At 38.1% G+C, this 27848-nt stretch overlaps 1 protein-coding gene across 3 annotated transcripts in view; it reads left to right on the top strand.

Annotated features, from left to right (window-relative positions):
- The window catches only part of TRAPPC9 (trafficking protein particle complex subunit 9), a 440568-nt gene that overhangs the window by 54459 nt on the left and 358261 nt on the right, over window positions 1-27848 (top strand). For all 3 annotated transcript variants that reach the window (XM_021532475.3, XM_021532473.4, XM_077781898.2), the window contains 5 exons: window positions 4745-4871; window positions 6436-6568; window positions 7816-7979; window positions 14836-14988; window positions 24564-24688. In XM_021532475.3, the coding sequence (XP_021388150.1) occupies window positions 4745-4871; window positions 6436-6568; window positions 7816-7979; window positions 14836-14988; window positions 24564-24688 (702 nt within the window). The remainder of the gene's footprint in view (window positions 1-4744; window positions 4872-6435; window positions 6569-7815; window positions 7980-14835; window positions 14989-24563; window positions 24689-27848) is intronic.

Here is a 27848-nt window from a genome sequence, read left to right as displayed (position 1 = left end):
TTTTCTTTGTCCTTTCCATTCTCCACCATTCACCAATATATAACTGTACTGAAATCTACAGTCTTATTTATTTTTTTAAATTTTCCCCCGTCCCTCAATTTAGATTTGTTGTTCTGATAAATTACTCATTTCTTGAGTTAAATGAAATCCAAGATTTTGCCATGGTACTTTTCCTACTGTGTCTTTCTTTTTGTTGATTTACTCTTGTGATGGTAAACAAGTTAGCATTGAGCACAGGTTTTTAAGGAGAATGATTCTCCATGGAAAGGCTTCCAGAGCTTTTTCATTAATTGAAGTATTAATGCTGAGTCCATGTAGGTTAATTGAGGTGTGCTTAAGTAAAAGGCATTGAATTTCTAGGCTTGATGTGAGACTGTGGACACAAGACTTTGATTAGTGTTGCTCTGATGATAAACCCTGAACATTGATTTTCTTTGTTATTTTATTTTATTGTTCTCAAGGATCTTGGCCCATTTTTGTTGTTTTTACTGTTAATTTCCTGCCATGAATATTCCTAATTTGGGACTCTAATTAGGTACCTATTATTCATTCCTGCCCCATTTCTGTGTTCATTTTCTTTTTCTATTTCATGTTTCTATTTTGTCCATGTAGTCAGAAAGCTGCTCCAATGGAAAGTGCAGTAGTGTTTGTAAAATGACAAATAATTCAATCATGGAGCATGGAATTGATTAGCTCCCACAATTATGTGAGTCAATAAAGTGAAATAGGAGAGAACTTGGGGTTGATCAGAGCAAATGCTTTAATAAAACTCAGCAAGTACTTCAAATCAGCAGAATGAGAGATAAAAATGAGCCCAACCACAACTGGCTGTGATGGGTTAGACAGAATATTCCTGCCAGGCTGGTGCTGGGGGACATCCACCTGGAGATGGGATGCTCAGCTGTGCATTTGTGCCACCACTTCCCCTTTTCTGCCAGGAGTGTTGATTTCTGAATGGCCTTGTTCAGGTCTGTGAGTGATGGTCTCCAGCCCTTGTGCAGTCTGTTCTGCAGTTACTGCCATTACTGCAGTTTTCTGTGCAGGAAAATATGATCTTCACGTTTCAGGCCTTCAAAAAAATCCAAAAAAACTCTGGGAAATCTCCAGTGGATTTGTTTTGTATCTTGAGACAAATGCAAAAAGCAGTTAACAGTACAATCTGGGGAGATCAACTGCTAAAATGCACATGAAGATGCAGTGCAAAATGTTATGTTCTCTAAGATTTTAACTGCTTTTTCATATTTTTTTTAATCAAGTTTCCTATTAAAAGCAAAAAAAAAACCCAAAAAACAAAAACAAAACAAAAAAAACCAAACCTGAGGCATTTTGAGGTAATGTTATGTATTGAGGGAAAGCATTTTCTCTGCTCTTGCTGTGGAAAATACAGCCATGGTTCCAAGAAAGCTACAAGATTTACAAACAGTGTAAACTGTATTTAATAAATAAATATCAAGAAAAAAAAAAGCTACTGCCTAACCCACGGGAATGTTATAATTTATAATACTTAATTATTATTCAAGAATTAAGTATTTGTTCTGTGGTTCTCCTTCTGTTTGGGACCTGTATTTATTTGAACACAATCAGGTGTGGTATTTTGATTAATGATGCTTTAAATTGTGCTATTAGTCAAGAGCTCTATGTTGATGTTTAAAAAGAGCATCTAAAATTTTGGTAAATCTGAGTGTATGATCAACCCCACAACTTTGCTTATGATGGTTTGAATTGTTTCCATGAACTGCTCTTTCCTGAGTTCACATCTTTTGCTGCTTCTGCTGTCTTGAGAGAATATTTAATTACTGCTACACTACATTTAGTGGAGACTGTATTAGTCAAGAATGTACACAGAAAGGTGAAAGGGGAAAAAGAATAAAAATTACTCTGTTTGGTGTTTTTCTAGGTCTGCCTCAAATTACCATATTAGAAATAGTAGGGAAAATTTTCTTTAAAATAAATATTTGACAGTTTTTGTGTAAAGTATTTGACAACATGGTATACAAGTATGTTCAGCATGGAAACTAACTTTGAAGGTCGCGTTACTTTAAAAAAAGAATGATTGCATTTTGGGATTGGTAAGTAAAGCCTAAAAAAAGCAGTTACATACTCATGTTATTTTAACAGCATCCCCAAATGCTGCCATTTACATGCAAGTGGTTTTGTTCCTCTAAAACTAAAATGAGATTTGAAGTGATTGAAAGACATGCTGTGATAAAAACACGCATACATTCTCTCTAAGACAATTTAAATTGTTTTATAAGAATACAAATAATGTAAACATTTTTTTGTGTATACATGACTCATACATTCCCTAGAGGAAACCTTGGATTTGGATGGTCTTTTTCTATAGGGTCAGAAAGAGAAATGATTACCAAGTGGAGGCAAAATGATTAGTAAATATTACTACTTGAAATAATGTAATACTAACTCTCAGGAAAAGAAATCAAACACATTTCCCTACTTTTGGTGGTGTGGCTGAAATTTTGTAGTTAATGGGTGTGAGAGTACTTCAGCCTTTATTAGGTTTTCACTGTTAAACTGCAAAATTTCAGGCACCAGAGGGCAATGTTGGGCAAATATTGCAGAATTGTGCAATTCAGCAAATTGTGCTCTTGAAATCATCTTTCAGACATTCTAAGATATGTCACTGTCTTTTAAAACTCACTTGTGTGGCCTAAGTATTAAGGGTAAATATCTTGATTTCAATTTATATCTGGAAATCTGAAGTCTAGATGATTTTTATATCGATTTTTTTCCCCATTTAGATTAATTTTAATGCTTTCTTCATGTCTTTACTTTTCAAAACTTTGAAGTTTTACTGAACAGTAGAACTCTGAAAGTGGGGGAATAGACTGGTGCTTTCATGTTTTTGTATTAGTGCACTTGAAGCTCTTCAATTTCTAGTCCAGGCATAGTGTGTGCTTAGTGCAGGTGTTTTGGCATTTGCATTCTGTTTGTTCTCTAAAAAATCCCTTTGTTTTCAAAGTTTGCAGTACATGCTAGAGAATATTTAGGGGTCCCTGTCAGTTTTTTTATTTACATTTGCTACAGGTGGTAGTAAACAAGACACTGGAGGGTTTGTGGGGTTTTTATCACTGATTTTGCAGGACTTGAAGTCCTTGGATGAAAGTTTTCAGATGAGATGAAACCTGAATAATTCAAATAGATTTGAATATTAGGCCAAGTGATACATCATTGGTTTTGAGACTAAAATAAAGTTTAAAAGCCTTCTGTACCAATTTTAAAAGTGAGTTGTGAAGCGTGTTTTGGTCAGTTTTTGTTTGTGTTCTAAGGTTTACTTCAGCCAAAGCAAAACCAGCAGAATTGTGGTGAAAATTGAGGCTACATCAGTATTAAAGAGAGAATGTTCATCCCATTTCTGTGGGGTGAATCCCACTGGAAGGATTAATGTGGGAATCAAAGAGGCTCAATACTCTGATACACTGGGTAGTGAATATTTAGAAAGACAAAGTTAGGTTTTACTTGTGTTTTTGTGGATGGTTTCTGACGGCTGAAATATGTATGTGAAATGGGAGGAAAATAAAAATTCAGTAGAAATGAGGGTGTGACAGAGTATTTACTTACAACTCAAGTACAATGGTGAAATGGAATTTTGTGCAGTCTCAAGGACAGAGTTCTCTAATGTAGCTTACCACAAAGCCAGAGTAGCTTTGGCTGTATTAGGTGCTGTCTCAAGAGTGTCAAGTCCATGAAGAAGTAATTGCTAGAACAAAGATTTTACAGATTTTTGGGAGTGTTATGTGTTTTTTTGTGGCTCAAGCCATCAGTTTTTTATCTCTCTTCACAAAAATATGTTCCTCTTTAACAGCATTCTCAGTTCTCATTAAACATACACACAAGAGTTGAGATTTAATGCAGCTGTGCTTACTGCTTTTATTGATGGAGGTCTTTGTAGCATCTTTATTCAAAAATAAAAATAAATACATGTATAGAAAAAACAATGGGTAACTTGGATTTATATGCTTTTCAAAATCAAGTTTACTTTTAATAGCACATTCTATGCTCAAGCATCTTCAATTCATTAGCCAAGCTTAAAGAAAACTCCCAGTCTACTAAGAACAGTAATGCTGTGTTCAGAAATTTCTTCAGTGATTTTTTTTCTGCCTCATTTCTCATTTTGTCCCATGTTTTAAATTTAGAATGCTAAAAGATTTCTGTGACACTAAGGGAGTAACTGCAGGCATTTAGGCTTGAGAGGATCAGTTCAGCAAAATGAATGCATTATTCCAACTCACTGAAATGTTTAGGTTGGATGGTTAAGCTAGACTTGCCCTGTTATCTGTAAATACTTTATTTTTTCCTTTTAGAAAACATATTTTGGGCATATAATTAAACCTAAGCAAGATCTGTGATTGATGTTTGACTTGCACTATCAAATATTCAAGTTAAAGTCACAGGTACAATTAAATGTAGGTACAAAACAGCACCGTGCAGATGATATCTGTGATTTTTTTTACTGTACTTTGGTGTCAATTTTTATTAGTTTTTCATACGTCATTCCCAGCTCAGTTCCTGGAACACGTTTCCATGCTGAATACAAATCCTGCTGTAATTCTGGCTGCACACTGCAGTCACTGCAACTCAAACCCCAGAATAACTGCTATGAGTAAATGGGAATAAATCATAAAGGTTTGGCTGATGTAATGCATGGGAATAAAATATAAGAATGTAGCATAAAAATGTAAGTGTATATCATAAATGGATTTATCTGTGTAATGTGTTTTTTCAGGGTCTCTTGACAGCTGGAGTAGAATTTGAATCTCTCCCTGCTGCCCTTTCCCTCCCTGCAGAATCTGGGCTCTATCCCGTGACTCTGGTTGGTGTTCCCCAAACCACAGGGCAGATCACTGTCAATGGTAAGGGATTGACTCTCACTCCTTGTTGGCAGAACAACCTGAGCTTTACACCCCTGTGGGTTGCATGGCTTTGTTTGCCATGTGTGTGTTCACCAATCTGAATTCTCCTCAGCAAGTAAAAGAAAAAAGGAATGCAGGGGATCTGTTCCCTGTACCAGGCTTCATTAAAAACAGCCTGATGAATCACTTGGCTGCAGTAACAAGCACATTCTTGGAGTATCTCATGTGTGAGAGGAAGAGGATAATGAACTCCAGCTCCCCTTTATTAATGCTTTCATTTGGAAAGCTTCTGAGGAGGATTACTTGAACTTTTTTCTTAAGAATGCAGGAGATAATCTTGCAGGGTTTTTTTTTCCCTTAATTAATCGTGTTTGTGTAAGATTACAGAAATTTTTGCAGATTGCTTCCGTGGAAACAATTTAGCCTGGGTGTATGGCCTGCTGCAGTCAAGATATCATTTCATTCATAAGCCTAAATAAAACTATTTGTAGTAAGAAAGAAAATTAAAGAGCTTTTACAAAAGGCTAGCAGACCTAGAGAAGGAGGCATATGTGGAGAGGATGGATTCTACATGTAGTAGGAGTGAATCATCTTACCAAATCAGATTTTTAAATATGTCTTCCTGGAATGCAAAGTTAGGATACAGGATAAGAACCATTTTAGTAAAGCTAAGCACTAAAAGAAGATGGCTTTGAACTTGAAGACACTCTGTTCTCACTGAGTGTTTCTTAAATGCTTTTGTGTCTGCTCATAAAACAATTTTTCATGTGATTTTTTTTTTCTCAGAAACTATTTTGGTAAATACAGAATAGCATCAAAGCACTCAGAACATTTGTACTGTAGTTGTCTCCTTTTGAGTTCCACATACTAAAAATGTATTGCAAGTACAGGAGTTGATTTCTGTACTTGGCAGCTTTTTGTATGTCAATGTATCAAATTTTCCTTCAGATATAACTCACAAATATTGCCTGGTAAGGAATCAGTGGAGAGATATTTTTCCACTAAATTGAACTTTCAGAAGCTGTGGTCTTTCATGGCAGGTGTTTGTGTTTATGCATGCATATTTTTTCCATTAATAATTTCCTTTAGGATTCTTCTATCCTTCTAGATGTAGTTGAGATTCTTTCCCAAAAACATTTTTCTGAGGAAACAGGGAATATATGGTGAAGGTTGACATATTTTATGTGCCCCAGGGAATTTGGTGACAGGTATAAAATGGTGTCCGTACTGTGACTTGTGATGTTGGTCTTCTAAAGAATTCTGCAGAAGTCACTGTAATGCATTGTAGAAATCAGAGGCTCTTTGCAATTTCTTTTATTTTACATGCCACAGATGCAGAGGTGACCATGTGTTTGTACATTGTCAGGTAGTTATTAATGTTGTTATTTCAGGGGTTTGAAAGTCCTGTACTTACTATGTGTCCTGAGAAGAATTTCCTGTGGAGAAGGTAGTGATTTGGGTAGCAGGTAGATTGACAAGATCTGGCCAGGAGACTTAGTACTTTTAGACCTGCCAGAAAACAGAACAGTTCACAACATAACTGGTGTTTTCTTCTAAAACTCAGGTTATCATACTTCAGTTTTTGGTGTCTTCAGTGATTGCCTTCTGGACAATCTGCCAGGAGTGAAGACCAATGGCTGCACTGTTGAAGTCATTCCAGCTTTGCCAAGGCTGCAGATCAGCACCTCCCTTCCAAGGTGAAAAATTAAATTAAATGATGATTTTATTTTGTCATATTTAAGTGTTAGTCACATGCTGAATTAAGGCTCTTTTACCTGAGTGTATAATCAATGCTTAAGTAAAACAGGACATAATCTAAATCTGCATTATTTGTTTCAGAATGCAAATCTGAAGTTTTTGTTTTACTGCTTGAAACCATGGAATTTCACAGAAATATGCAGAAATAATTTTGCAATTTTTTTTTTTTTTTGTGGTCAAAACTTTGGTTTTGGGCAAAGAAGGATGTATCAAGCCGAGAATTCACTGTTTATATCTTAACAATCCAGTCCAGGCATGACTTTTAATTCAGCTCAATTATCACAGAAGAAAGGAAAAAAATAAGAGAGAAAAATATACAGAAAAAGAATCACTAATAGGTACATGTACCTTTATACAGTAACTGAAAACATAATTTGTTTTGCTTTTTAGCATGCAATTCCATTATACTTTTGTCTCAATATGAGGGGGGGAAAAAGAAATTCCTTCTTCCCTTTCACTCCACATGCTCACATTTCAGAGCCCTGAAATGCTAACAGTACATGACAGTACATTCTGAATGATCAAAAAACACTTGGTTGAAGTCCTTGTCACAGATCTGTTCTGAAAGATCCTGTTTGTGGAGGCTGCTTGTCTTGTGGTAAGGAAGGACAGGGTGAAAGGGAAGGATGGCAGGAATACCTGCAAAAAGAAGTGGAATTATTGGTCATTAATCTCAGTAACTTCTGTCCTTGATTCCTTCTGACCACTCTGCATTAGCACAGGAAGTACAGTCAGGAATGGAAGCTCTGCCCATCTGTCTTGTTCTGCAACCTCCTTCCCTCATTCATGCTCCAGAGGGTTCATCTCTAGTCACTGTTTCACTTTTCACACTGGGAATTTTTCCCAGGACCCTCTGCTGTGAGGTTTATCCCTGCCCTGTCCACTAAACCTGCTCATTGTAGTGACCTGCTCTTGGTTTTTGGTTTCATTTCCCCTTCCTTACAGTTTTTGCAGGTAGCTTAGCAAGCTTTCAGAGTTAGAATATGTATTCTATATTGCTTGAAATCTGACTTGTCTTATGCATAAATTATTAATTTTTGTCCTCGATTGTTCTAAAAATTAGAATGGAAAACGTTATTTAGTGTCTTCAGCAGTAGTTTCTGCGAGTTCCAAGAATAGTGATTGGAGTAACCAGGACAGGCTTTTAACGTTTTCATCATCATTATTTGTTTGTCACATTTTGTAGGTCTGCTCATACACTTCAGCCTTCTTCAGGGGATGAAATCTCCACTAATGTGTCTGTCCAGCTGTACAATGGAGAGGCCCAGCAGCTCATCATTAAATTAGAAAATATTGGGACAGAACCTTTGGAGAAACTGGAGGTGACAGCAAAAACAGTCAACACTAAGGGTGTGTATGCTAATGGAAATAATCATGCTGACTTCTTTATTAAAGGGAGATTATTTGTGTTATACTTCTTTTAGGTCAGTTTAGAATAAATATCATAGTCTCCATTACAGAGCTGAAATAATTCAAATAATATTTTTATTTTATTTTTATTGTAGGAATATAGAAATGAAAGAGAATGTAAGGAAATGTAGAAAGATGAAGGAAATTGTAGAACCATCTCTGTGTTAAAGGGCACCTGCTTTTTAAAAATCTAGATTTAATTGCAGTGTTACTTGGGGAAAAATTCTGAGGCAATTACTGGTAAAGAGGAAGAATCTTGGATCTAAATTATTTTCTCCTTATGTCTAAATATGCTGATTAGTTCATTAAATAAATTACTATTAGCAGTAATGTTGTCCTACTTGAGGGAGTGGAAGTAAATAAGCCTGTTTCTATCTTACTCAGTGAGCAGTAAGAAAAAAAAAATGGAGAGAAGACTTTAAAAGACAAGGCAATAAATAAAATAAGCTATTGTGAGTTAAAAGAATAATTGAAGCTCTGGATGAAATACAGCACATCCCCTGAGTACACTTAATTCTCTTGAAATGCTCTGTCCATGTTAGTATTAAAAAGTGGTCTGATAGGTGAATCCAGTTTTTGTTTTGTGATGTTTTATTTTTTTTTTTTGGTTTGTCCTCTGAGGGATTGTTATGGAAATGATCTTAACAGAAGTACTGCAGGTGACAGGCAGCATAATCTTTACTGACAGTAGAAATACCTTATTTTATTGCAGGTTTTATTCTGTCAGTGCCAGAGCATTTAAATTCACTGTGATACCTTGTGATTTCTGTTCATTTCAGTATTCAAGCTCATGATTTTTTTATAACAGAGTATCCCCTTCTTCACAACCTCAGAGAATAGGAGTTGTCAATCATCTCAAAATACAGTTTTGGTCTGAGACTTTTTACCAGGAATAATTTTAGGAGTTTAAACATATGATGACTTACTATTCTTAATGCAGAAATTCCAACATGCTCCTCATGGGCCAGGGGCTGCATGTATGGAACGGGGAGGCCAAATAAAGGTGAAATGGAGAAATACTCAGGTGAAAACTGAGAAATACTCAGGTGAAGTGGAGAAATTTTTGTATTAAATGGTGGAATATATGGGCCTGTAAATCACATGTTAATCAGAATTTTTGTACATAACATTACACAGTTAATGGGTTCACAATGCTGAAAAAGAGACTCATGCCAACTTTAAAACACCATCTCTCCATAACAACTTTTGTTAAAAACAGTGGGAGAAAAGGAGAATAGTTGATATACTCACCTCTAAGTTCAGTAAAACTTTTAACTGTACTGCATCCTATATTTTCTTTCTCTGTTGAAGATGTTTGCAATGAAGACCCTTTGTGTCTGACAGTGTCAGTGTCTTTAATGTTATTAGGCATGATAATTATCAGAAAAAATAAAGTTTCTGACTATAGATTCTGATGATACTATAAGCATGCATACTCAAAAAAATGTAACTTAAATCCCTATCTCAGAAAAACAGAAGTGAGTTTTGAGAATGATATTTGTTCTGACAGTGTGAGAACTGTCCCACCAGAATCAGGCAATCAGAAATGTCTGTGGGGGCAGGGACCTCTGGAAATCATCTTAACCTTCCTTTGAATGCAGAACTTAAGGTGTTCCAGGGTCCTGTCAAGTAGAATGTTCAGTTTCTTGCATTGTCTCACAGAAGTGAAATGCACCCCTGTATTTGGAGCTGTATGCTTGAGATGAACTGTGTTATTGGAGGACAAAAAGAAACTGAAGTGTGACTTTTTAAATGACTGTGCTATGGAAACTGTGAAGCACTGAGAAAGGCTAATTAGAACTAATAGTCCACATTAAGCATACAATAATTATGTTATTTCAAGTGTGATTGCATGGAGGTGTTGCAGAGTGTCATGGAATCAGTCACTGAATGGTTTGGGTGGAAAGGGACCTTAAAGACCTTGGACGTTCAGTTTTCCTCCCATGGGCAGGGACACCTTCCACTATTCCAGATTGCTCAAAACCCCATCCAGCCTGGCCTTGAGCACTTCCAGGTATGGGGGAGTCACAGGTTCTCTGGGAAACATGTGCCAGGGCCTCACCACCCCCTCACAGTAAAGAATTTATTCTCAATTCTTAAGCTAAACTTGTCCTCTGTCAGTTTGAAGCCATTCTCCCTTGTTCTATCTCTACATGACCTATCCAAAGTCCCTCTCCAGCTCTCTTGGAGTCCTTTAGACACTGGACAGGGCTTTAAGACCTACCCAGAGCCTTCTCTTCCCAGGATGAACAACCCAAACTCTCTCAGTCTTCATAGCAGAGGTGCTGTGATCACCTTAGTGGCCCCCTCAGGACTTTTTCCAACAGATCTTTCTTGTGTTGGGGATGACCTTTGTCTTTTTTCATGGGCTCTCTTCCATTTTAGTTATGACCCTAAATTGATACAAATGCATGAGCTGGGCTGACTGTCCAGTGAGATGGGATTGTGGTGGCCAACAGGGAACCAGAGATTTGTAATGTCAGCAGCTCCTTTCGGTCATTAAGTACAGACATGGAACTCGTGGGGGTAGGACATTAAACCATCTCTAACAGCCACACAAACTCTTGGTGTTACACATCAAGTTGAGAGCATGTGCAGGTGTCCATAGTGTGTTAAGAAGTTGTCTCTTGGTTGTTCTGTGCTACTCCTCACTGAAATATGCCTGTTCAAACTGCTCAAGGTCTTCTTGAGAGCTGGTGGTCACCTTCATTTGCCTGAGCACAGCTTGCCACTGGCTCAGGAGCCCATGAGAAGCTTTGGCCAATTCCAGCCAAACACAAAGAGCTTTCAGGCATCTTTTGTTACACCAAATTTCCTTTGCTTCTTTTTGCCTTGGCAGTTGCTCGTGAATCTCCTGCAGCTGCTGCCTGCCTGACCCATTTCCCTACTTTCTGTTTCTGGAGCCACAGCTTTTAGCACAAAGATGAGTGCTGTAAATGGCAAAATTCTCTTTTTTACTGTTGCTAGATTTATAGCCAGTCACTGTCCTTGAGGAAGCCAACTTCTGTGGCATTATTGTGAGTGGTGGCATGTTAATGAGAAACTCAGGAGGTAAGACTTTCACACTTGCCTTCCCTTACTTCACTTCTGTCACCATCAGGGGCAGCTTTTTGGGTTTTCTGCTCTGGCCCTCAGATAAATAAGAACTTGCAGCTCCCCCTGTGCAGTTCATGAAGGACATCACAGGGTTTTGAGTCCTTCAGCAGCCGTGTGTTGTGGAGCAGATCCCGAGGCAGATCAGCAAGAGGGACTTGTCATGCTGCCACAACAGACGTGTCTGTCATGGCTTTTAGTGTCTCACTGCACCCCTGAGCCAAGCTGGGGCATCTGTAGGTTGGACATCACATGTCCATGCTGCCAGGGTCAGCTCTGGGTCACCTTACACTGTCCCTCACCGGGTCATACAGTTTAATCCTTTTTTTGGAAAGATGACCTGTGCAGAGCTGGATGCTTTCCCTTTGGCTCCAGTCAGCTTTTGTTAGAGGCTTGTTGTGTCACAGATAAGGGAGTGCAGTCCAAAGGCTGTGATAAACCAACTATTGGATCCACTGAGGAGCAAATATAACTCTGGTGTTTTCAAACTTGAGAAGTGCCCACTTGGCAATCTTAGCACAAGTGGTGAGCCCAGCTACACACATGGAATGAACCTGGATGAAGCAAAATCCTCACTCATCTTTCCTAGAAGTGACAGACTTCAGGAATTTAAATGTAGAGAAAGAGGTTCACCTGTCCAGCTGCATTCTTCCCATGGCCTTTGAACACATCTGCCAGAACACAATGAAAAATCTGCTCTGAGGTTCAGGAAGTTCTGTGAATATCCGGGACTATATTTATTTACCTTTTTTTGCTGAAGAAAGATTTGTAAATTCTTTCAAATTGGAATTGGTTATTGAGGTGGGTTGACCCTGGCTGGATGCCAGACGACATCAAAGCTACTCTGTCACTCCCCTCCACAAATGGCCAGGGAGAAGAAAATACAATGGAAATCTCATGAGTTAAGGACCAGGAGTGGTCGCCCACTGATCACTGTCACAGGCAAAACAAATTCACCTGTTTTATTAATATTAATTGAATTTTATTGCTAACAAAATTGGATAGGATAATAAGGAGTAAAATATATCTTGAAAACACGTCCCCCCACCATTCCCTCTTTCCCAGGTTTTCCATCCTCTCCCCCAGTGGCACAGGGAGAGGGGGATGGGGGTTGCACTCAGTTCATCACACATTGGTCCTGCTGCTGTTCAGGGTGAGGAGTCCTTCCCCTGGCTCTCCTGGGATGCAGGGAAATCTCAGCTCTGGCACCTGGAGCATCTCCTGCCCCTCACCACCACAGACCTTTGGTGTCTGCAGAGTTGTTCCTCTCACATATTCTCACTCTGCTCTGAGCACAATTACTCCTGTGCAGTAGCTTCTTTCCTTCCTAAATGTGTTATCTCATTGCAAAGAGCATCACAAGTCCTGCAGGTTCATTTCTGTCCACCAGGTCTAGGAGAAGTTAAAATGTGTGAATGCCAATGCCTGTGCATTTAGAACTGATTGTTATTTTGAGTTCATAAAATAAACTATAGCAAAAGGGGATTTGGGATTGAAAGTAATGGAAGTTCTTGTGTTCTCAGAAGACTTTTCTATCAAGTTTCTCTATGCAAAATGTGGACTTTTTCTTTGGCAGACCTTAAAATCTTAAAATTTAGACTGGTCTAGGATGACCCAAAGTTAGTTTCTGGGTAAGCTTTTATGTGATACTTGTAAGGATTTTAGTGATTTAGTACCCAGTAAAATGAAACAGGTTGCTATTTACAACTCTTGATAACAGTTGCTTGTAACTTAAGATGTTTGCTAAACACAGATTTTGGGCTTGAGAAAGAGCTGAATGCAGGCTTGCCCCAGTTCAGCCTTCCACTGAACTGAGAGGTCTGAAGCCAGAGAATTATTCACTGTAATACTGATTACTGAACAAGGTCAACATTGTTAAACTATAACCAAGTGTCAGATAAATATAAATTAGCTGTTTCTTCACATCTACAGCTTAGCTTTTAGCTCAAGCATTTAGATCTTGTGTTGTAATTACTGGTGTTAATTAGAAAGTATCTGCAAGAGCTGTTCTCACTTTAAAAGTCTTTTCACTTGTAATGTCTTCAAATAGATCTCTTACTTAATGAAAACATGTTTTGGAAAGAGTTTGATGCTCCACTGCTTGGGATATGTCATTCTTTGTTTACACTGAGTGGAAATACTCCTTGAGCATACTGGATTTTTACTTAACAGGAAAAGGGGCTAGAGATTGCCATAGTTATTAACTTACTTTTTTTCTTGAAAGTAGAAGAAAATACTCAGAATGGTGATATAGTTCCAGCTATATCATTAGGTAAGGTGGAGATGAGTTTAAGGAAATAAGTTTTTGGGAGTATTTTTCATTTTTACCTCGTCTTTGTTTTTATAAAGAAATCTATACTATTGATTTGGCGGGGAAAGACACAAAACAACATCTGGTAATCTGTGAGAAGAATATCTTTCAGGCAAGGCTTTTATTGTTTAGGTAGAAGTTAATGGAAAAAATATTCTCTTTGTTTTCTCCTTTTCCTAGAAAGGGAGACCAAAGATGATTTGGACATGATCTGGAATTCTGATTGCTGCTTTTGAAAGATCCTTTATTGCAGGTTGCAGTAGTTGATGCAGTTTGCCCACCCTGCTCCCTCACAGGTGGATCTTAGATGGTGGTTTTGGAAAGGTTCTGAAATCACAGCAGATTTTAATTACTTTGTTCTTACCAGGTGGCCTGGGAGGATGTGGAGATGAACTGTGTGACTTTCAGTGGTCCCTGTTATGCAAAGCTGTGCTCAAAAGGTGTTTAAATGAGCTTTTAGAAGAATTCTCCTGTATACTTTGGAGATAACATGCATTGCTATAATAAATCAATAAATGTATCTTTAGGACTCTCCCAATCAACCCATCATGCTTATTTATTGTACCAATAGACTTTCTTGTAGTATTTAGCATTGTCTGGTCTTCTTGCATATAGGAATAAATTTATGGATGGGGTGGGTTGACCCTGGCCAGAGCTGAAGACTCAGTGTAGATGAACAGTAAATTCTGGGTTTTTTTCCCCCTTGTATAATTTTATGGCATGTCAGGCTTATGAGGGAGGACTTAATAATTACAGATCCCATATATCAAGTGGACCAATGGCAAAAAAATTTATTAAACAAATTTTCTTTTGTCACTTACTAATCCTGTCTAGCATCCTTAATGATTGGGTCTTATAAAAAGCTGCTTCTCAGCTTTTAGAAAGGACTTTATAAAAAGATGAAAGCCAATAGTCTTCTTACCCTTCTATATTGGTCAGTAAATAACTGAAGAATGATGTTACAGCTGTTTCAGAATTTCAGCTGATTAAGTTTGGGTTATTTTGATGAAAAGTACTCTGCATTCATGTGACACCTCCTGAGCTGAACTGTGTAGGATTCAAAACTACATGAACATTTAGAACCCCTGCAGGCTATATTTAAAGTTTATATTTAATGATGCCTATTGTGCAGGGTTTGTGTTTTTTTCTAGTAGTGATCTTCTTCACTTAAATTCGTATTTTGAGCTTTGTGATTTGTGTGATTCCAGGTCAATGTCAGTACCCAGTAGTTTCTCTTTCTGTTGCTACATTAATTTCAATACATTAATTCTGAATATTTTAGATTTTAAACAGGATATGACAGATTGATTAGTACTCTCTACAGCAGTTCAAAACTGAAACTTCCTTAATGCAGGGCTTATGCTTATGAAATATTTACTTATTTTGATACAGAGAAGCTGTATGGAGATTTCTTGAGTTGGAATCTAGAAGACACCCTCTGCCAGTTTCCTCTAAAACCTGGAAAGATTGCAACATTGGTTGTAAACATTAAAGTGAAGCTGGACTTTTCTTGCCAAGAAAACCTTCTGCAGGATCTCAGTGATGGTGAGTTTTTCGTTTCTCCTTGTTTAGGAGGGTTGTGTGTGCTGCTGGAATCACTTTTCTAATTGCTGTGCCCTTTGCGTTAAACTGATTTGTGATGTGGCTGCGTGTTTGAGGATTTGTGTCTTGTAAAGCAAAGACAACCCTTGGCTGAGCTCTGCAGATTGAAGGGTGAATTTTTGAGACAGTTGTGGGCACGAGAGTCTGGCCCAGCTTCCCCATCATGAGACCTTGCCCTTGTGTTTTAGAATATTTTTTAAGGTGGTTTTGAGGTATCTTTTTATATCCTTACCTTATGAGGGTAAACAAAAATAATTCACAAACATTAGTGGGGTTTAAAGAAAAATAGCATTGAGTTGATTATTTAATTATCCAGGATTTCAGAATTCTGAATAATTGCTGAGTGCAGTTTTACCTAAAGTGACAGACTGAAATTTAAGGCAGAATTTCCCTAACATTGGTACTACAGAGAAAGTGCCATGTGTTTAAACTTATTTTGAAGAAAAGGAAGCTGCAGTGTTTGCTTCTATTAGAATTATTTGGAATTACAAGTACCAGATACTTGTAATAACGATTTCATTTTTATAATAAACACACTCTTTCTGGAGTAATTACTCTACTCTATATTTTTTCATTTGTCTGATAAGTTTTACACTGATTAAATTACCTTGACAAAACAAGATACTCCTGTATTAAAAATCCTCTGTTATTTGGATTTTTTCCCAGAATCCACTTGCAGGTATGCATTATCTTTATAAGTAATCTTTCAGTACAGAAAAAATACAACAAAATTACATGCAGAGCTTATTCAGGTTGAATAGGAATGATTTCTGTGAATTACCTTGCAAATGCATTTAGACAAAAATTATAGTAGTTGTTAGTAATGATTGAAAGATTTTGGTTTTGAAACCTTCCTAATGTAAAATATAAAGATACTTTTAAAATATTTTAGGACTTTACAGCACAAACCCTGCAGTGTTGCTACACTGCAGTTATTTCAGAACTTGTTGAAAATGATGAAGTGAAGGAAGAGCACACCCGGACATTTTGAAGCCATGGGTGCCAGGGAATTGGACTTTGAGAAATGCCCCTTGATGGCAAGTGAGATTTCATAGTAGATATGTATATATAGATATATATGCACACATATATATATATGAAATTTCCTTCATTTGCCCAGTGTCCAAAATGTTCTGAAGCTGCACTTGTCTAGGAGTTTTCTGATGCAATAACATAAACCCCAAGTATTCTGTAGGAGGTGAAGATATCTTACTTCTTGGTATGGACACTGAACACTTGTGGGATTTGGATTTTGGCCTCTGTTTACCTGCATCCAACTCTTATGGACCGCAGATGAACAAAATCTTTGAACACCATTTTTACCTCCTGCTCCTCTGAAAGGTTGTGTAGCTGAAGCAATTCAACCTTCCCTCATTTAGCGATGACAAAGGAGTAGCATCCATTACTGCATTGTTGGAACTTTGGCATCTGTGTGTGCTGTGTACTCCCTGTCCTTTGAAAATGTTATTAGAGATGCTAAGTATATTGAAAATTCAGTTGCTACTTTATTTTTTATGTATTGCTTTTGACTTTACATATGCTGGAGTTTCCAAAGAGGAGGTAAGAGCCTGATGGGAAGAACAGTAAAGAGCTAGAAAAATCAATGGCAACTATGACATGACTTTTAATCATAGGGTACTGTGGTACCTTTTCCTTTTGAAGACCAACCACATTTACAATGATGATCAAAATTCTTTTCTCTCTTAAAAGCAGCATGTCTTTAGTAGGGCAATTTTTACATCCATGTCTTTTCATTTTTCCTTTTGCAGTGTTTGTAAGCAGGACATGGTTAAGAAGGGATAAATTACTGATGTTTTTGATGATACACATTTATCCAATTGGAAAGTAAACCAGGTTATTAATCTGAATTGCTGAGGTGTGTTGATGGTGTACTGCCTCACAGAGAAAAACGTTGGGTGTTTTTCCAGGTTGAAGGAAGAAAAACCACAAGTGGCTGCACAGGATCAGATCAGTGACCATCCAGCCAATATCCTGACTGTGAAAGTGGCTAAGAGCAGATTCCAGTGGGACAAAACAGGAAAAATTGTGCACATCTGTTTTCCTCTAGGCCTGTAACTGTTGTTATCTTAGAAGCTTCCAGGGCTGAATATAGTTTCTCTGGTTCTAGACACTTATCCTTAGTGGGTTTCTCCTTCCTAAAATTCTTCATTCTTCCTGTCACCACCTCACAACATGCTGTGGCAAGAGGAGTCACAGCTAAATTACTTTTTAGCAGCTTTGCACTTACTGGTGGCCTTGTGTTCCAGGTTTTTTAATTGCATGAGAGAGGCAACAGGACATCTTCTAAACATGGTTCCTGCAGTGATTTGATGCATTTTCCCAGGGTATTGTCACAGCAGATTGGGGATTTCAACTGTTGAGGGCTCAGTTGTTCCTGTTAAGGGAACTGTTCCACATAACAGCCTTGTCCCTTTTGAACTCTCAGTTCTGTCTGAGGGAGGCAGTACACACTATTTGAAAGCTGATATATGTGTTCAAGTAATGACCTAATGGTGCTCTTTATTTTGTTTTATATTCCTTTCCTTACAATTGTGGGGTAATGCACAATTCATCATTTGCTTGTTTGGCTGTTGCTAAACATTAATTTGGGAGATTCATGAATGTGTGAGCCACAGCTCCATGATCTTGCTTCTCAACAGAAATGATATGCTGAGAGCCTCTTACTGCACATATAAGTTTAGGATTGCTTCCCCCCATTTATTTATGCTGAATTTTGACATCTTTTTGGGTGTTGGTCTTTTCTCCCAGGTAACAAGATGAGAGGATATGGGCTCAAGTTTCACCAGGAGATGTTTAGATTTGATGTTAGGAAACATTTCTTCACTGAAATGGTTGGGAAACCTTGGAACAGGTTGCCCTGTTCACCAGCCCTGGAATCACCAGCCCAGAAAGTGTTCCAAAAATGTGTGAATGTGGCACTTGGGGGACATGGTTTTGTGGTGAACATGATGGTGGTGGTGGGCTGACAGTTGAACAGTGATGATCTTCAAGGTTTCTTTCCAACCTTAACAATTTTGTGATTCCGTATCTTAGAGCCAGTTGACCAAGATTTGGAAGATCCATGCAGGGAGATCCATGTTTACAACAAATCTTAGTGAAATTTTGGATCTCTTGTCCCTCAGCTGGATGGTTCAGGGTTCCTCCTCTGGCTGAGAAGGTCAGCATGGGCATTTAATTTGATTCTGAGGTTGTTACACTGGGTGAGGCAGGGGAAGCCCTTGATCTGCTGGGTATAGCCAGTTGCAAACAGCTGAAGCAGTGAGATCTCTGTCACCTGTTAAGGTGACTAAAAAGGTCAACAGGATATTCACATTATAAGCATAATGAATTCCCTTTTCCAGCTATTATACTGAAGTGTCTGAAATTCAGCATTTCCCTGACAATGAATGGGGTGAGAACAATAGCTGCTCTTTCTGGATTGTATTGTACATGTGACTTGTTGGAGGCTTTTAAAAAAGCTCCTGTTACGTGGGGACAGTGTTTTGCAAAGTTAATGAATTAATTTGCAATGAGTACTTCATTATGTAGAATGTTAATTTTCATTTATTTCCTGTATACGGAACCTAAAGACAAATGTGAGACTATTTAAATTCATAAACTCATCAAAGGAACTAATTAATTACATGTTGAGAGAGAAGCAAATCTGTGCCTTAAGTCTCTCTCCTTCCCATCTCTTGGTGCCTGGAGAGGCTCCTAGAACAGAGGCTAGGCAGTGTTAGAGGAATAAAGCAGGAATTTATTAAAAAGGCCTTCAAAGGACACACCTTGGCCAGTACAAGAGCCTGGCCATGCCTCTGCCCAAGATGGACCCCGAGTCAGGAGTTTTCACACTTTTATAAGTTTTGGTTCATTTACATATTGGCTTAATTGTCCAATTACAGCTGCAGGTTATGAAGTCCCACCCTCCCAGTTTGCTCTCCTCAATTCGCTGTTCTTTGCACTTTTTGGGCTTGAAGCTGCAATGGTGTCCTTGGTTTTCAGGCTGGAAAAGGATTGTTTTGTCTGACTAAACTGTGAGGAGAACTTGCTAACACTTTATATAAAGTTCAGAGTTACACACTAATGCAGTACAGAAGCTGGGAAACATGAAAGCTAAAACTTAAGGCATGACTCTAGGGGGAAAAAGGTTGCAGAACAATAATAATATATTTCTAGGAGCACTAATCTTGGATATTTTTTAACATTGGTATGCAAGACCAGTGTATTTTTCATAGTCACTGTTTTGTTTTTCTGCTTTAATGGTCAGTTTTTATCTACTTCAAAATGTCCCTGCAAGTATACAGACAAAGCTTTTTTTTTTTTTTTTTTTTTTTTTTTTTTTTTTTTGTTGGAATGATACCTGGTTTGGAATTTAAATGTTCTCTTGCCAGTTATTCCAAGAAACTAGGTAGCCTGGAGGACTCTATTAGGATAATGGTATCACTGATGATGATGATGGGGTCCACAGAGATGTTCCAGTGTTATCATTTCCATGTTACTCTGCTTGGTAGCCTTTATAACATTTAATTGTTCTGAGTATTCTTTTGAAGTGACTTCATTTCTAAGAAGCTTTTTCTTTTGTCTCTGTAGTTTGAAGATGTGTTTGTACTGTTAAAATGAATAAATAAGGGTTTTTTCTCTTTTGTTCTATTTTTTTAAAATACAGATGTTTCTGTGTCCTCCGTAAATTCATCACTGTGTAACTTTAAAAAATATTCTTAATTTTTTTGAGAACTAGAGAATTCTTCTTGAATTACAGCTTTAGTACTTATGGAAGATAAGGTGCCCTTTTCTCTTCCAACTGCACTTTAAACCAGATAAATCATCTTGTCTCATGATTTCACTAGTATAGGGTGGGATTTTTAACCCTATGTAAGTGCCATAGTACTTCAGGCTATTCCAGTTTTACCAGCCACTACACAACCACACAGAGAGCTGGTGTTTCAGACCCCAAATCTTTACAATGTAAATAACTAAGACAGACATGAGGCAAATAACAATAAATTGATTATTGGCACATACAGGCTAATAAACCTGCCATCCTGTTATGCTGTTCCTTTGTTGAGGCACTTTATTTTAGCATCTAATGTAATCTGCATACATAATCTCTAGTGTTTATTATGAACTTCTTTACACTTCATTTGTTCTCTTTCATTGTGTTCACCCTGATTATAAATTTATCTTCCAATTTTAGTTTAGTTCAACAACCTCAGGACATAAATCCTTGCTTATAGTGCATTTGTTATTGTTAATTATTGTCTTCAAGGGTAATGGGGTTTCTAAGAAGAACTCAGGTCTGGTACATGTTGGCTGTGCCCTGCTCCTGGGAGGCAGAGAGCTGCTGCATTCCCAGGAACTTTGCCTGGAGTGCTGCTGCCTGGGGTCCCTCCTGTGATGGTCCTGGGCACATTTTTGAGAGAGGGAAGGAGCTGCATCTCAGTGCCCACCTGAAGTGTGGAGGGTGGATTATACTGACTCAAAACCTCTGTGTGTTCTCGTTTTATTCTGCTCTTTGTGGCTGCACACAGCAAGTTTCTAGAATTCTGCACGCATCATGAGAATAGTTATCTTTTTCTAGGGGAAAAAAAGAAAAGGCATTCAAATTCAGCAAGCAGAGTCTGTCTCCTGTCTCACGTTTTTTTCTATTTTTCTGCATGTTTAAAGTACTTCAAAGCTGTTACAGTATTCTTATGAGATGTTGCCTACCAGGAGGTTTTTGTTTTGAAATTTCAATCAGGTAGGAATTGACAAAATAAACAAATGGTTTGAGGTTGCATTTAGTTTTCATATGTTATGATCAAGCTGTGTACTTTCCAAAAACTCTGTGATTCTGTGACATAGCATCATAGAATGGTTTGGATTGGAAGGGACCTTAAAGATCATCTCATTCCACTTCCCTGCCATGGACAGTGACATCTTCCACTATCCCAGGTTGCTCCAAGCCCTGTCCAACCTGGTTTGAACATTTCCAGGGATGGGGCATCCACACTTTGGGCAACCTGTGCCAGGCAGGGCCTCATCATGCTCTGGATAAAGAATTTCTTCTTGTCAGTTTGATGCCACCTCCCCTTTCTTGTCACTCCATGGCCTTGCAAAAAGTGCCTCTCCAGCTCTCTTGGATCCCTTTTAGGCCCTGAAAGGGGCTCTGAGTTTTCTCTGGGGGCTTCTCCAGGTTGCACAGCTCCAGCTCTCCCAGCCAGTCTCCAGAGCTGAGGCATCCCAACCCTTTGAGCATCTTTGATGCCTCCTTTGGAATTGGTCCAGCAGCTCCACATCCTGTTGGTGTTGGAGCCGCAGAGCTGGACAAAACACTCTGGAGAGGATCTCCCCAGAGCAGAGAGGATCTCCCCAGAGGGGCAGAATCCCCCCAGAAACATCCCTGGGCTGCAGGAGGGGATGCAGCTCCAGGCCAGCGGGATTGACGTGGTGATGGTTGGTCATAGGCTGGACCCTGTGATCTCCGAGGCCTTTTCCAACCTTAATGATTCTGGGATTCCTCCTCCTCCTGCCTCTCTCAGGGTCCCTGTGCTGCTGTTCAGGAAGCTGCAGGAAGCAGCTCTGCACTGCTGTTGGATTGTATGAAATTCTCCTGGAAAAAGCAGCACTTCAGCCTAAAATGTTCCACTGTTTCCATTTTGTGTGACATTTAATTGCCTGGACAGAATCCCAGCCTCTGAATCCCAACCTCTGTGGTGTCAGTGGAACAGTTTTTTTTTTGTCTGGGACAGCAAGGAGTTTGGAGTTTGGGACCTCCATAGCTGTGATGTACCTGTTGAAAAGTGGATTTGTCCCCTGGGTCGGGCCAGTGATCCTTGCACAGCACAGTGTGACACAGGACAGGAGCTGTCCCATGCCACCTCTTCCTTCTGTGCTCAGTTTCTGGATTGTAAATCTACAGGTTTAACTCCCTGAATGCACTCTCCCTCATTCAAGTAAGAAATTTTGTAGGGTTCTGTGCAGTGTGCTGGGAAAGTGGCTAATGAAGTTAAATTGACAATTTACTTAACATTTGATAGGAGAGAGGAAATGCTGGTAAGAGATTTTGCTCTGTTATGACAGCAGTGACTGGGATGTTGGAAAGGCAAGCTGTGTTTTTGCAGTTACCATGGAAAAAGTGTTGGTCATATGCTGTTACCATGGAAATATTCAGTGTGGATTGTTGAAATTAGGAAAATTTCTGGACAGAGTAGCAAGATAATTATACTTTTTATAGTGCAAGGCTGCTCAGGATGTTTGACAATAGGGATTGACAAAAGAAAACTGGAGGATTGAGCATCTCCATCTCTCTAAACTTCATGAGAGAAAATGTATGAAATCTCAAAAAATATAAATATGTAAAACTTCTGGAGAACTGCTTCATTGATGCTCACTGTTTTCTTCTGCCATCATTAAGTTCTGCAGCCTACCAGAGTTTTTAACAGGATTTCTCCCATTCTGACTATTTAATGTATTGCAAGGGAGTTGGTCAAGGTGTTTTCCCCCATTGCTGCCTGATCAAAGAACAGAAGAAACAAAATAATTTAAAAAATAGTTGTTTGTGGTAGAAATTTTTTTTTTTTTTTTTTTTTTTGTTCTCTGGCAGAGAAGTTGCCTTGAGCAGTCCAGGCTGTGAATGGCTGAGGCATTTGCAGCACAACAAAGGGCCTGGCACTGACTCTGTGAGTGCCACAAACTTGAGACAGAAAGTTCAGCCACTAACAAGTTACCTTGGACTTCCCTTTCATCCTGATGTCTCCTTTGCTAGAAAACCTCCTTTTCCAGATACAAATTAGAGAGTTAAAAATATCTTCTTTCCAGAGAAAATGTTTAAACTATTGTCTTTTCTTCCCCAACTCTAGAAATTAAAAATAAAATGGGATTTTAAAGGATAAAATAATTAAGAAAGGCATTACTTGTATCTCTGTGATGTTGTTTTAGGTATTATATATTCTTCTCTCAAAGAAATAAAGCTCATGCCATTTAAAAAGTGAAAAATCTGATTAATGCCGTGCAGGTTTTCATACTTGGTTCTTTTCATGTTTTAATTTGCAGTTTTATGTACCAGTCAGTGTCAGTTTTTGTTCTAAATATAGAACTAGTAAAAATCATTCATCAGCTGGGGAAGAATATTTTTCCTCAATTAAAACTTCTAATTTTTATTTTGAAAGAGCAGCTTTCAAAGCCTGTGATCAAATGTAGTTGTGTATTTCTTTTTGTATTTTTGTCTTGTTCATGGTCCTGCTGCATTGCACGAGTAGGTTGCTCTCACCTCTTGTCCTGCTCTCCCCCAGGAATTGGAGAACAGCATATTTATTCAGCGCTAAGGTGCATTTTAGAATTACTTAGTGAAGGAAATTGCAAGTAAGGGAATATGGGAATATTCCCTTTATTTTCTCATTTGGATACCTGTGAAGTTTAATGAAGCAAAACCCCCTTTCATGTTCCATCTTGTCCTTATGGTTTCTTCTTTTGAGGAATGTATCCTCAACATGTCCAGATTTCATAGGAGCAATTTAGGAAATATGTTTGGATTTTGTGTAGCAATTTGGTTTTTCCTGTGTGTTCAGCTGTATGTCTCTGCTGCTGTACATGAGATTTTGCTTGTATTAAGTTGGTGTTTGTGGATTACAGTTGCTCTGCACAGCATCAAGGAACAAAATCTTTCTCTTCTTTGCATGCAGATCTAAATAATAACAAATAGTGAATCTAGTTTTACTGTTTGTTAAGGCTTCCTTATTTTAATTTTCTTGTTCTTCTAATTCTTTTGATTCAGCAGTAATTTTTCAAACATTTAAAGTTTGTGCTTAGAGTGTAGCCTGGTTGGGTGGAGAACCCCAAATGTGCTGCAGTGCATTTATTTACCTTCAAGTTACACCTTGTTGGCAGTAACAGAGGCTGCTAAGTTGTTGTGTTGTATCTTTGTCATCCTGTGTGTGCCAGTACCCAGAGTAGGATTAAGCACCAAAATTAAGACATTCCTCTCAGGGTATTTTTATGCTTTTTTGTTGACTCTTACAATTGAAACATTAAGTTTCCATTCTACCTCCTTTATAAATGAGAATTATTTTATCTATTTTTGCATTAGTAGATGTACAAAACATGACATCTCTATTTTCTGTCATTTTGCACAATATATACTTTAAAACGAAATCATTGTACTATAAATTAATTTAAGGCTCTTAAAGAGCTGATAGGATCACACTGTCATGGAAAACCACAAACTTTGATTTTTATTTTAATACTGTAAATGTTAAAACTAATTTTATATTATTAACTCTGATATCTCTGTTATGATATTTCAAATGCAGTTTCTATCCTTCCCTGTGATATTCACCGTTTTTGGTGCATTCAAGTTTGATTTTTTTGATGTCCTGGCAGAAACAGCCAAATAATTTTTGTCTTTTGTTCTGTCTTTTTGTTTAAAAGGTTAATACCACTTTTTGTGTCTTTTCTCTCCCTTTGATAATACAGATATAAATTAATTGGAACAAAACATAGTATTAGACAAGCAAAAGTAATTCTCTTTGTTCTTTTTCCAGATGGAATCAGTGTCAGTGGACTCCCACTCTCCAGTCCTTTCCGACAGGTTGTCAAACCAAGAGTGGAGACCAAACCTCTTAATCCCCAAGAAAGCAGCAAAGTTGGTGATTTCAGTCACGTCAAGGTAGGGGAATGACATAAAAATAAGTAAAACCTGTTGGTTTTTGTTGTACTGTGCCATGGTTTGTTGTGTGATTAAAAAACAAAGGTTTCCTAGTCTCATAAATATTTCCCTTTGGTTTCCTTTAGCACAGCTTGATGTTCGGAGTTTGGATTGTTATATTAGAGCCAACAAACAAAAAAGGTGAAGAAAGATCAGGCTAAGAGTGGAAATTGCAGAGTTGTCTGTCCCTGTGGTGTACTAGGGGAGCTGTCAGCTCACCTCATGGTGCTTTCTCATGCTATTTACTCTGTGAGAAGGTGCTTCTCTGTGAATTCTTGGCCTTCTTGCAGGGAGGTTTTTTAGTGGTGTTCATACAAGTAATAAAACAGAATAGTTGAGAGAGTAAAAGAAAAGTAAATAAAAGTAGCAGGGTGGAAGAACATTTGTGTAGGTGGAAGAATAGTAGTGTAGGTGGAAGCTGCACTGTGCTTACCAAGAGTCTGCCCCAGCCTAAGCTGCTCTTTGCTTTTCTGTAGCAGATCTTACCTGATGAAGGTGTAAAGTTGTTGTTTAGAGCATGAAATAAATTTAACTTCATAATGGCCATATTTGAAGAAGATACAATTTGAGATGAAAATAAGAAAGATTGTAAATAATAGACTGCAGCACTTCATTGGTCTCTTCCCAACTTCTGGTGAATGTTGTGTTGTGTGCAGTATTTGATACATTCCCTGCACAGATCCATGTTCTGCATCAGCTCATCCTGTCAGGAATTAGAATGAGTGTTTTACATGGCAAAATTTGGCTTCACATGTGCTTGAGAAGCAAACACAGGCTCTGCTTTTCTCAGTGACTTGCTTTGCCTGTGAATTTGCTTCCTTCACAGTGACAATATTCACAATTCTATCTGAGCAATAAACAGGTGAAGCTGTTAATTTGTAAGCCTGTTTCTTTTGGACCAATAGCACTGCTAATTCATCATTAATTGCTTCTGCAGCACAGAAAACATGACTGCAGCATAGGAAAGGTCTTAGCAAAATTACTAAAGCCTTTGTGTTTTATGGCATAGTAAGGTGTTTCATAATTGTTTATAAATATAAATGAGCATGATTGAGGAAAAAAATTGCTATTTAGTGAACAAAATGTCCAGCATTAATTTTTAAGTTCAGAGCTTTGTGTAGAATGTCTGACCTATAGACACTTCTCAGTCACTGTGGCAATGGCAGTGTTGCTTCAAGATAGGACTAAAAAATCTAGAAATGCAGAACTTTGCACCAAGTACATGAAGAAAAAAAGCATTTTGGTGCACTTTTTGCTTGTCAATCAGTTGTCCTGGCAACAAAGAAGTTGCAGGTTCCCAGTGCTCTGTGTGATAGTATTTGAAGGATGTTGGAGGGCTGTAAAGGAGAAACTTGGTTTTTAACATGTGTAGCAAAACAGTGTGGTGGGAAGGCACATGCTGGATCCTGTTGCCAGGCACATGGAATGAATTTTGATTTAATTGGTATTTCATGATGGAATAACCATTCAGATGATCAAAACTATGTTGAGTATGGAATACACATTCCAACAACATCAAAGGATTCTTTGCTGAGTGAATGTCTCTGTGTCCTGAGCCTGGTGTGCATCACTGCTATACAGCACCTGTAGTGTGCCTGCAGTTTGTCCCAGTTAAACTACTATAAACCAATAATTGGATCTGCTTGGATTAAAAATGCCTATGGAGCTCAAAACTATTTACAATTATGCTAGAAATGTTTTTTGATTCACTGGGCTATGCACAAAATTAAATCTCCATGTACAAGGACAGACATATTGGGTAGTGGGTAAATGACCAGAAGAAAATACCTGTTATAACTGAGGAGATGTATTTGCCTCTTTAGGCAGGCATTCTGTGATAATGTGGATTTCTGCTTGTGACTTCTGTTTTAACACTGCTCTTTAGTAGGAAGCAGCATAGGAACCACCAATAGCTTAAAATGAAAGCCAGAAAAATTCCAAACCATAGATACAGGGAGTTACTGTAAACGATCCAGTCGATTAAGAACTTACAGATATAATTAGAATGTGCTGTGGTCCAATTATCTTGGCTGAGTTTTGAGGAATTTGCTGTAGTTTTGGATTTGAGTCTCTCTGGTTTAGACTGGGTGTCTTTGAGTACATGAATTATGTTACTTGTCAAATGCTTTCTCTCAGACATTGCTGTCTGAAATGAAACAAGCTGGGATCTGCACATGAGAGATGATCCAAGGTTCCCTTTGATGCTTAGTCTCAAAATGTTTGATATTTATGAACCTTCTTGAGTTCTCTAGAACCTCCTTAAATGATCCTTGAGTTTCTCCCTGTGGCAGCAGAACAAATCTGGGCTTGTGGACTGCTTGTCCCTCACGGTGCAGTTTGGGATGAGCTCTGGGTTACATTTGGTTTATTGTTGTGCCAATTAGATTGATTTGACAAGGACTAATGTAAGAAGCAAGTGGGAATTTTTAAGTTAAGAACCAAGATGGATCTTAAACAATTTGTATGTGTGGTGAAAACACTCTGCTGTCACTTATTCATGATTTAACAATAGGTGTCTGGTGTGAGTATTCAGGGGTAATGGTTATTTTTCAATCCTGCATACTGTGCATAAGCCCATCTTCAAATAAAAGTGAATTTCTGCAAATGAAAGTGAGTGTAAATTAATGCTTCTCATGTTGCTGATTCTGAAATGTCCTTGTTCAGATATTTATAAGCCTCATACTTAGAACCTTCCCTCCCTACTTGTTTGCCTTACAGATTTTGTGCTTCAGTCTTGGATATTGCAGTCGAGTTTCTCTGCAATCTCTGCTTCCAATTTTGCTGTAGGCTGTCTCCTAATAAACCAGTCACTGGCTTCTGGAAATGACTGTTAAAATGAGCTCATAAATTCCGTGTAAAAATTGCTTTATGACCTCATCATAAAGCTTGCTTATACTCTCAAGCTGAATAGAATCTCAGGCTGTAATATTATGTTCAAATACGCTTTTCTGCTGTTCAGTGATGGGTTTTTGTGCTGAGCCTTGTCTAAACTACTTGGTCGTTCTAGGGTGCATCTGCATGAAAGGATGATTTACACTGCTTAGGGTAACTCATCCTTTCACCATTGCTGTGGTGTGTGACTGTCAGGTTTGAGGCTGAATCTGTTATTTTTTGAGTAACA

This window comes from Lonchura striata, chromosome 2, assembly GCF_050655825.1.
Source record: "Lonchura striata isolate lonStrDom1 chromosome 2, ASM5065582v1, whole genome shotgun sequence".
NCBI classification, from domain to species: domain Eukaryota; kingdom Metazoa; phylum Chordata; class Aves; order Passeriformes; family Estrildidae; genus Lonchura; species Lonchura striata.
Note: the sequence above shows the minus strand (reverse complement) of the source record. Positions and strands in the feature narration are given on the sequence as shown.